The 11672-nt window shown below is 38.9% G+C and overlaps 1 protein-coding gene across 1 annotated transcript in view; it reads right to left on the bottom strand.

Moving 5' to 3' along the window:
* Window positions 1-980: 980 nt before the first annotated feature.
* Window positions 981-11672, bottom strand: part of LOC137255227 (phosphatidylinositol 5-phosphate 4-kinase type-2 alpha-like) — a 49300-nt gene continuing 38608 nt past the window's right edge. Inside the window, exons 6-9 of the mRNA XM_067792659.1 lie at window positions 6204-6242; window positions 5087-5200; window positions 3678-3948; window positions 981-2678 (exon numbers count right to left, since the gene is read on the bottom strand). Of these exons, the coding sequence (XP_067648760.1) occupies window positions 2503-2678; window positions 3678-3948; window positions 5087-5200; window positions 6204-6242 (600 nt within the window). The 3' untranslated portion in view covers window positions 981-2502. The remainder of the gene's footprint in view (window positions 2679-3677; window positions 3949-5086; window positions 5201-6203; window positions 6243-11672) is intronic.

Genomic DNA, 11672 nt, shown 5'->3' with positions numbered 1-11672 from the left:
GTGTGTAACAAGCAATTGTCCATCAAAGGTTATGGCTTGTCAAATGCCAGAGCAGTAAACAAAGAAGAAAAGAATAATACTCTTGTAAAGGTCATATCAGTTGTCTACCCAAGACTGAAACAGAGTAGTAACCACAATTGTATTGTGTGCAGTGAGGATACAAGACAGGTTCCATGACAAAAAGGATGACAAAATTCCAAGCACAAGCACTGATAAGATTAGACTTTGTCAACAAACAGCATAGAAAATGAGAAAAGGAATTACGCATCTCCATTGTGTTTTGGCATACATGATGAAAATAATATGAAGAATGAAATGAAATAAACAGGTTCTCGTGATGATTTTCAAGAGTCATTCAAACTTGTGATTATGTAGAAAGTGTTTGTCAAGACGACAGCACTTTGAACACCCACATTTTGAGTTTTGTAGAACTCTAGCAAACTATCAAATGAAAGAACCCATTGTATCCATGGTAACTGATGTTATGCTCATGAAAATAACATTTAACAGAAAAAAAGCCCTTGTGACTACAAGTACTACTAGACAGGCAACTTATCTTGTGTGTGTGTGATAAAGGATGGCGACAGAAGTGAGGTTAGTACTGGGCATGATACGTTGGAGATCTCATCTACAGAACATACTGAATAACCAATTTCTGTACTTTGAAAACACAAGTAGTTTGGTGGTTCAAAATGTTCAGTTTTTCTATAATGGAAATCATACATTTGCATAACCACAACTGAAACAGACATGTAACTGTCAGGCATAGTCTAAAACATGGAGTTGCTTTTGTTACACTGACTAGGTATTTCCGATTTAATTCCTACCCTGTGAATAATGACACCTCTGCAATATGTTAGACTGGCACCTGGACATCTTCTCTGTTAAAAAACTGCTACCTCTCTGCTTATTCTGAACTTACCGCTTTCCACAGCTTGCAATCATTCAAATATTGTTAACATTAAATATCCCCAAAGTTATTTTCTTTTTCAAAAAGATGGATCAATATATACACTTGTTAAGACACACATGTTAGGCTGAAAATCAGGTCATGAACAAGTAAAAACATTCTGAAAAATCATGTTCCAAACAAAAGAGAAATTGTGTATCACTTCTACATGTCGTTCAAAGACTTGATTACCAACACTGGTTTTCACATTTTTCCAGGAGTCCAAAGTCTGAATCTGATCAAATCTGCCTAGGTCTGGTATCCCTAGCTATTCCACTCAATTTGTCAATACCAAATCAGTGAAAATATGTGTACAATCATTGCTGATTTGTGTGACAGAGTGTGTATGACAAGTATACTATTGTCACACGTCAGATGGTCACACTGCCACTTGTCCAAGTATTTTGGATAAAATTTCCCACACACAACCTCCATGACAGATCCAGCAGAACATTGTGTGCTTTACACATGACAGCCAACTCTAAACATGCTCTTTCAGCAGGAGGTCCTGATCTAAACCCTGTCACGACAATGCTGAACAGAGCCTCATGCCTCTTGCCTCATTTGGCACAAGGTCCTGTACAACAAAACATAATCAAGTTATACGGAACACAAAATATTAAGTGTCTTTGTTTATAAGTCAGCTTATGAACTGTATAGCCATCACAATGACATAGTCAAAGGAAGCATAACAGGAAGTTTATGTTGTAACCAAAACAAGAGAGAGGGAGAGAGAGAAAAACGGAGACATCAAAATTGGATTTGTGGTTGTTGTTATCTATGTGTAACATCAGATACCAGTCAGGAACAAAACAAAATACAATCAGTTTCCATTCTACATTTGCAAAAGCCTTTCATTATTTAAACAGGAGAAAGAATGTAGAACAACACAAAACACGAAAATACTACAATTTCTGAACCCTTAGAATATTGAGAGGTGAAAACAGAGATATTAGAAATACCTAGTCCATGGATATCTGATTCATTATTACAGGGGGTGAAACAGAAATACCTAAAAGGCAATGCAACAGTTTTAAAACAGCACACCAATTCTGTACTCATGGCTACTTTAAGGAAGATTCCATGTGAAATGAGAGTGTTGATTCTGGAATACATAAATGCATATAACATGAAATGGAAGATACTGTGGGTTGCTCTCTCATGGGGGCAACCACCACAATGGCAAGGATAAAAAGAGGAATACTCTAAAATTAATCTGTTTTTAAAAGAATTCAAAGATCAAATGACGAAGCAATGTTCACACTTTAAAAAATCCAGTCCCTGAAGAAGTCTTTCTACCAACATGTGACCTGAATAATCACAAAATGAAAAACCTTAGAAAACAGAATATCACATACTGAAATAACTGCTACTGAGACCATAAGTCCGTACACTCTCAATCCATATGACACCTTCATGGTGACCATGCATACACATGTATCAACCTAGAGGATAGTTGGACCCTTCACACAGTAAGTTAATCTGCAGTACTACAGTCAAAAGGACTCTTCCCTGGGACGAGGCTGTGCACTGTGCACCTTGTAGGCTTGTGCTTACTCGATACTCTTGGAAATGAATTCCAGAAATCTCTTGGCATACTGGTCAGGCCTGACTGTGGATATTTCTGCCCCTGCCCCATGTTTGACTGTTTTGGCAGCCTGTGCTGTCCGTTTCTTCATACCGTATTTTGTCAGGACATCAATGAGGGCCATGAAATAGATTTCTTGATCTGGAATGAAAGATGATGGTGTATGAGAGCTGAAAATGCTATCAGAGGAATTCAGGCGAAATGACCATGTTTGTTGGTTAATGGAATATCCATGCAATGTGGTGTTGGTACATAAATTATCTTAACCACACAACTACTGACAGACAAAGAAAGCAGCGATCAACAGGACAATGTCTGACCATTCTGTCCAATGTACAGACAGCTGCCCTAAAGTTGGAATATTGATGAGAGCGGTCTTAAACTCACTCACTCATTCACAATCTAATATGATTCCTGTCTGTGGTCTCAGCCACTTTTAGAAAGCCCAAATCCATAAAAATTGTTTGGGTCTGGTAGTCCATATTGTACCATTAAATCATGCTAGAACTAATACTGAGTGAGTGAGTGAGTGAGTGAGTTGAGTTTTACACTGCAATATTCAAGCCATATGGCAGCGGTCTGCAAATAATCAAGTCTGGACCAGACAATCCAGTGATCAACCACATGAGCATCGACCTCAACGAATGGGAACCAACAACATGTATCAACAAAGTCAGTGAGTCTGAAAACTCGATCCCATTAGCCGCCTCTTACGACAAGCTTAGTCGCCTTTTAAGGCAAGCATGGGTTGCAGAAGGCCTGTTCTACCCCGGACCTACACGGGTCTAATGCTGAGAGCCAGATAGGAGCAGACTGGTGTTGGCACAAACTGTCATCCCTCACTAAATATGTTTGATTGTTTGATTGTTGTATAACCACACGCAGCAATAGTCCAGCTATATGGCGGAAGCCTGTAAATAATCAAGTCTGGACGAGAAAATCCAGTGATCAACAGCATGAGCACAATTACAAATTAGGATACAATAATATGTGAACCACATCAGAAAGTGTGACCACCTAATCCTGTATGTTGCCTCAACAGACAGGTATGTGCTGAAGACCAAATAACCTTGATCTTCATGGATCAACAGTGTTTGTAGCAGTGGAGTGCCCCGGAATTCCTCCAAAACTAGAACTTACTTTCGCTACTTTTAATTGCATACTGCTCCAGCTTGGCGTCCAGCTCTCCTGTGAAGGGGGTGGGTGTGGCAGGTTGGGGGCTGTCCGGTGGGGTGGGGACGGCTCCATACCCATCAGTCATCTCCTCCTCCAAACCATTCTCTTCCTCCTCGTCTGCCCCCTCCTCCCCATCGTCAGGGGCTGGCAAGTCGGTCTGATCTGAATCACCTTTCTCGGGGTCATGAATGCCCACAATGAGACTGTAGTCCATTAGGTGCAAGCTTGCCAAGAACTGAAAAAGTACATTTCAAACACTAGTATGAAATATATATATACCTCCCTAAGGCCTCACCTAGCTTATTTCTAGTTTTACTTGAGGAATATTACTTTGGTGCTTTTGTTTTTCTTTTCCCTCCTGCCCTCAGGGCCAAATATGATGGGTGACTAGTACCTATGCCAGTTTCATTGGGGAGAGTTACCATGAGACGATTACAGCAATCAATGGAAGCATAGAATGCACGGGGATATAATACTCTCTTGGATACAAATCCAGCTCTGACTTACCTGCAGAGTGTTGGAGTGAGAGAGTTTAGTCTAACGCCACTCTCAGCAGTATTCCAGCTACATGATGGCAAGTCTTGACCAGGCAGTACAGTGATCAACAGCATGAGCATCAATCTGCACAACCGCTGATTTGTGTCAACCAAGTCAGTGAGCCTGCCACCCACTCCCTTTGGTTGTCTCCTATGACAAGCATGGGTTACCGAGTGAGGGAGTGAGTTTAGTTTTATGCCGCACTCAACCATACTGCAGCTATATGGCAGCGTTCTGTAAATAATCGAGTCTGGACCAGACAATCCAGCAATCAATGGCATGAGCATCAATTTGCGCCATTTGGAACCGAGAACATGTGCCAAACAAGTCAGCAAGTCTGACCACCCAATTCCGTTAGCTGCCACTTACGACAAGCATAGTCACAGAATATGGCAAGCATGGGTTGCTGATGACCTCTTCTAGCCCAGACCTTCACGGGTCCATGGGTTACTGAAGATCTAACCTGGGTCTTCATGGCTGCAGAGTGGGGAAAGCCAACATGGTCATGAGGACAGAAGACATGTTGTCAAACATGTCATGTTATAAGACAAAATTATGTCAATAAAAACACCCAAATTGGGTACACCCAAATATCCTTCTGCTTGACATCACGAAGTCTTGACTCTGGCTCAAGAATACATCTTCTCATTAAAAATGAAGGAGATTCTAAAAAGATCCACACGACTTCATATTACTGAACACACATCATCATATGCAACCTTGGAAGATTGGTTTTGAGACTTCCAAGATACTCCACAGATGACAAAACGTTCTGTGACATGCATGTCGCAAATACTATGATAAATAATCACATCTGAACATCTGTGTATCTATACCTCAACATCTTTTGTTAATGTCGGCATGAGTTTATCCTTGGCTTCTTGTCCAATTTGAATCGTGATGCCATCATTCACAAAGTCCACATCTTTTAATGTTGGCAGACTCTTTTGCTGAAAAACATAAACAACCACCATCAAACCATGTTAGTGAGTGAGCAAGTGAGTTTAGTTTTACACCGCACTCTGCAATATTCCATCTATATGGTAACGGTCCGTAAAAACTCGAGTCTCGACCAGACAATCAAGTGATCAACAGCATGAGCATCGATCTGCACAACTGGGAACCGATGACGAGTCAACCAAGTTGGCAAGTTGCCGGAATTAAATGTGTCCAATCGCAAGGTACTGAAATCAGCTTTGCTAAAATTACGTTTGTTACTTGCAATTATTCCAGTTCAAACATGTCATTAAATTTAATGAATGGAGTCTACATGTAGTCCAAAAAATGTATTTCATCGTTGAAAATATGTTTTTGCCTATAGATCCGAATTTCAATGAATTTCATTCAAATTTCGTAGAATTTCTAGTGGAATCCAAATGACGTAGTTTGAAGTTCAAATTCATAGCGACTATGATAAAATCGTAGAGGTTGGCATTTGTGCTTGCACATATACATCTCAATACAAGATAGCAAATTACATGGAACAACACAAGAGAATTTATTGAAATACTTGAAGGGTATGTGCACATTTATTGTCACATAAGCAAAATTCACTGCTCGTGGTATGTAGATAAGTATGGACCTGACAATCTGGTGATTGATATTGTAACAAGAATCCATGCTGTCAGGGTACAATGGCACACAATTGAGAAGACAAGGCAGATGGGAGCAACCTCCTCTTCTTCAATATCAGTTAAGCCTGACCACTTGATCAGTAAATCACCTCTTACAGTCAGCATAGGTTCTATTATCTCTAACTAGGGTTCCTCCACTCTTCGGCTACATTCAGATCAACCTGTGACTGGTAACATAAGTGTACCAGTATTCCCTCATCATAAGTATTGAGTGAGGGGGTTTCAATGCTAATGTGTAATATTCTATGCCTCAGTTTCACGTGGGATGTAGCTCAGGTATAAAGAAAGAACTGGAAATCGACTTTCCATGACCACATACCCTTTCTTTGTCACTTGCTTGTCTGTCAACTGTAGACCCCTGGAACAGATGAAACACAATATAAACCATTGTCAAACAACACATACTGATCACAGAGTGGAATGGAGTGAGTGTGCATAAATGGACTCTGCTTTTAGCAATTTCCAGCAATACTCTAGGAATATCTTGGTGGAGACTGTCAGAAATGGATCTCAAAACCAACTTTACTGCATAACAATTATATCAATACCATGACAACATACCACAACATAACAGGATACAGCATTGCTGTCAATCTTGGCAAGTTTGAATTGTTCGTCCTTGTTGGCTCTTTGAACCAGATGGAAGTAGATCTAATCTGAAGTTGTTGACATCCTGCCTATCATCACCAAGGCCATTTGGAAATTCACAAAATCGCATTTATGAATTATTACAACCATTGACACAACAATGTTATTTGTACTATCAATGAAGCTGTTGGCATTTATTAATTCCTATTGATATGGTACTATCTTACGAACCACACAACAGTTCAACATATCATTATATGCCTACTTGAAGCCCTACTTAGTGATTAATCAATTTCTGGATCTCCTGGTCAATGATTTATTGACACAGTAGCTTCTTGAGATATTCAAGAGGATAATTGTTACATTTACATATGGCAAAATGTGGAAGATATTTGACAAATTAAGCTGGATATTACTGATATGTGATCTGATATGTGATATGTGTCTCTTGAAACAATGCACCACTAACGTACTGAAAGAAACTTGGTAAGCAGTGACAAAACTTCTGACATTGTTTCATTCACTATGAAGTGCTGACGTATCAAGAATCATTAGCAGGGTGAACTAAGAGTGAGTGAGTGAGTGAGTGAGTGAGTGAATGAGAGCAGTTTCATCACACTTTTAGCAATAATTCAGCAATGACATGACAGCAGGGGACACTAAAAATGAGCTTTGTACAACATACCCATGTTTGAGTCCTGCATTTTGAGTCCCTGGGACAGGGACTATAAAATGGGGATCACAAACACTTAAATATTATTATTAATACTATGTCATAATAATGTAGCAATTCAGTTACTGTTATTGTACTGTGTATCATGATCATCGCAGTAATTAAATGATATCATAACCCAGCTTTCAGTAGACTCAGCGATAATTTATTGTTACCTGATCAACATGTTAAACAAAGTATTTGGACTTTTTCTGCTACCCTTTGGACTCGCTAGTTCATTTCATTGTCAATTTTTATGCACATAGGATGCAGGAATTTGCCTCCTCTAAATCCCCAGGGGATAAAAGCCTAGCCTTCAACAAGACTAACCCACCGTCCCAGGTGAACCCAGACAAGAAAATACAATACCACTAATAACTGGACCACCTGTCAAGAAGACCCTGTCCTAACACAATAGTATCCGTCTCAAGGTCCCCAGGAGGCTCTTGCATACTTCTATTATTCTTCCTGACGTTGACATGAGCAATATATATTCACACAACTCATTTGATAACTGCACACACCCCATTTCATTATGACTGAATAGTATCATGTATCGGACACTATATAGATACATAAAAATTAAATGTTAATACACACACACGCCCCTTTATTTAAACTCTGTATGGCTGAAAGTGTCAGTGATACACATATAACTAGATATAAGTAGAGGCTTTGGAGTGCTGACTGAGGATTGGCCTTTCGACTCTGCTCCGATCAATACACACAAAGACCTCCTTGTCAGCTTATGTTCTGACCACAGGTATTACCTGTCTACTCAGGACAGACACGCCTTGTCTGATTCACCTGCTAAAGAGCAACTGTGTTCCTTTACCCTACAAGCCCCAAGTCAGTATACTTGTGTTGAAAGTATTCTTAGAGCTGCAAAAATGGTGATTATTTAGCAATATTCTGACACAGTTTAATCGTTGTCCCTGCAGAAGTAGAGCACAACATTGCCTACATTAATTCATTTGCATTTCACATGAGCACACATCCGCTGATCACAAGCAAATAAAGAAGTGCAAATTGACTGCATTACACTGACACTGCACAGTTGGTGTGGGTCTTGTACAAGGTATGTCCATGTCATGGCAATGCCTCCATGAGGGAAGACTCCAGGAGTTTTCAGACTGCAGTCTCTAATGACTCAGTTCAATGGCCACAAATTGATTGAGTTGGTGTTAACCTTCATGTCACAGTATGTGTCAAGGCATGTCAGCATAATTTGCAGACTGCTCTAAGAGATGGAGGTCCTGAGGCTGTCCTCATGATTCAACTACAACTGTCATTCAGGACAGAGTAAGTGATATGGGTTTAACATTGTTAAACATGACTTTGTACAATGTTTTAGTTTTATCATGGCCTATCAGTATTCAGATTTATTGTATGGTATGTGTATTTGTTGTTGAACACCACACTCAGCTGTTTTCCTGCAAAATCATGGTTCAGACAATCCAGTGACTGGTACTGGAGACAACAATGGTTCAGTGTGAGCCTGACCAAATGACCCAATAAGTCATCTAAAGCTTCTTTCACATGTACACATTTACTCTTGTAAGTACATTCACTTATGAAAATTAACTTACTGGAGTAAAACTATATTTTCTTTCTGTTCACATAAATATTTATCCAATTGGAGTATATCAGATTTGCATACCACCCAAACACAATTTTAAAGAAGTTAGGTCATTCAGTCTCTAGACACAAAATGAGTAAGTTGTTGATTTTAAAACACAGATGAGATCTGCAGTATTCTTTTACCACAGGACTTGCCCAAAGTCCAACAAAGGACAAGAATGATTGGGCAAAGTCCTGTTCAAGAACCTGGTGGACAGATACTGTGCAAAGCATCTTTGATGATAACCAGCGGTTAGAGAAATTTCAAATGACTTAAGAAACGATTGCCAAACTTCGACCCTCATTAGCAAGGACTTCTAGCAGAGACCTGAATCAGCTCAATATCAAAACATGTAAACCGCCTTGTCATAACAACATGAAAAGTAGCTTATGATGTGTCACAAAAATCAGTACATGCCCTGTTTGTCACAAATGATTGCATGCTACAAGTTCTCTACTACAGACTGTGCTATGTTAAGGCACCTTTATCATTAAGTCTTTTCAGTGGTACTTGCTACTTTATGTCTATCATTATTATCCCAGTTACATCTTCAATGCAGTGGATACTGTATCTGTCTTACTCATCAATTCATTCTGTGATGTTTACATGGTGAGTTTACTTACCATAAGCAAATTTACTTACATAAGCAAAGAGTAAGTAAATGTGTGCATGTAAAATCGGCTTAATACAACCATGTTGAGCATCAGTACTGGGAGAATCTTCAAGTGATACAGGACGTAGACAATTTGCAATGTAGAGAAAGTAAATAGCATAGTCATGCTGTTGAAAGATGAAGGAAAGTTATGGGGTCACTTCTTGGCTGTCAACAAAAAATTGGAATATTGCTGAATGATGCCTTAAATCTTTCAACACCAGAATACCAGGAACGTTCATTGCTCTGACACAGAGTTCCTGGAACCTCTGAGAAGACAGATGACGCTAATATTTATGGAGGAAAATATCAGCTCGTAAAACAACATTGCTCCTATATGTAATACACCATATGAAAGATCTAATCCTACTGTTAATTAATATGCAGGTTATGGTCATGGCAGTGATAAAATGATAGAATTACAACTGGAGTATGTTTCTCTTTAGAAACATATAAGTTTACACATTCTTGGTACAGATTAAGGACAAAGGATACGAAAATTACAGCGCTTTTCAGACCTGTACGATTATCATATTGCCTATTTAGATAAAATTGTCATCAAAAATTTTTCAAATAACATCTTGTAACCTATGTCCCGATAAACAGTAGCTTTCTGCTCAGTGACATAGGGTAAGGTGAAATGAATTTAATATTGTACTTAACATACTTGACTCATATCACAACATGCACGAGTGGGTGTATTTAGTTTTAAAGTACTGGTTTAAATATGTTTATGCATCATTTAAACTTTGCAACTGTACATTTTTTCTTAATGCTATGACAGTTAAAATTGATTATTTCTCATACACAAAGATGGAAAATTAGACCTTATAAATCTCAGAGAATCAAAAATGTTGATCTTTGCATGGACAATTATATAATATGAAACATTCAAAATGCAACTAATTGTATACAACAATGCCTCAAATACAGGTATTGTGATACATACCGAATCATTGCATGAGAATCGGGACACGAATTGGTGCATGAAACTTATGTATCATGACATCCCTATTCAAAAACATTGCAGAAAATTGTTTAAACATGTCAATAGAATAAGGGGAAATAACATGAAAATATGTTTCCAAACACTGTGAAAAGTGACAGATTTAACAATGAATCGTTTGACAAGTTTCTGAAAAAATACACTGCATGACATATTTACCAGCCTGGACTACACAGGGACTTCAATAGTGTTGAAAGAGATAAACAACAAACACAGACTCATTATCAGGTATAAATTGCACTTTCAGAAATTGTTTTCCCCTCTTAAAGTCTTTTCAATGTAACTGTACATTTTGCAGGGTTAGACAATCAAAACCAACCATCTGCCAGGTAGAATCCCTGCAATGTGTTGCCAGCTTGATGGAAAATTAGATCCCAAAACCTGACCAATCCCCTCATCTGTTTCATAGCAGGATGCTACTTCCCTTCCAACTCCTGCTGCAAAAAGTTTACTATAGGGTGAGTGCTCCTCTGTATCAGGTGGATCCAATAAAGCTCCACAACTTGGCACAGACAGACAGAGTCTAGGTTTACCATCTCTGTTTTTCTATGCTCTGGAAGCAGCCCGAAACAACCTGTTTATTTCCTAATCTACTCAGTCTGAGTTGAGGCCTACTGCATAGACTACCAGTGTCTAGATACATACCAAAAGATTCTCCTTCCGTACTGATTACAAAGCTGCCCTTCTAGGTCTAGTGGACATGGCATACCCAAAACTTCTCAGACCCCTAAACCACCTTATGTTTTGATGTGGTTAAAAACATCTAATTGTAACTGAAAGTTTTGTTGCTACTATATCAGATTTTATATTGTGTTATTTTTTTATACTCCAATCAACATATAATACAACCATACTAGCCACCTACCTACAATCACCATATGTAACATCACCATACTACCTGCCATTACCCACCTGCCAACAATAACACTATATTAGCCACTTGATATTATCCACCTGCCAACAATCACCATATATCATGACCATATTAGCCATCTGCCATTACCCACATGCCACCAATAACCATAGGTCATCACCATTTAAGCCACCTGCCATCAATCATCATATAGTATCCCCACATTAGCCACGTGATATTATCCACCTGCCAACAATCACCATATATCATGACCATATTAGTCATCTGCCATTACCCACATGCCACCAATAACCATAGGTCATCACCATTTAAACCACCTGCCAACAATCATCATA

Source organism: Haliotis asinina, chromosome 11, assembly GCF_037392515.1.
Source record: "Haliotis asinina isolate JCU_RB_2024 chromosome 11, JCU_Hal_asi_v2, whole genome shotgun sequence".
NCBI lineage: Eukaryota > Metazoa > Mollusca > Gastropoda > Lepetellida > Haliotidae > Haliotis > Haliotis asinina.
Note: the sequence above shows the minus strand (reverse complement) of the source record. Positions and strands in the feature narration are given on the sequence as shown.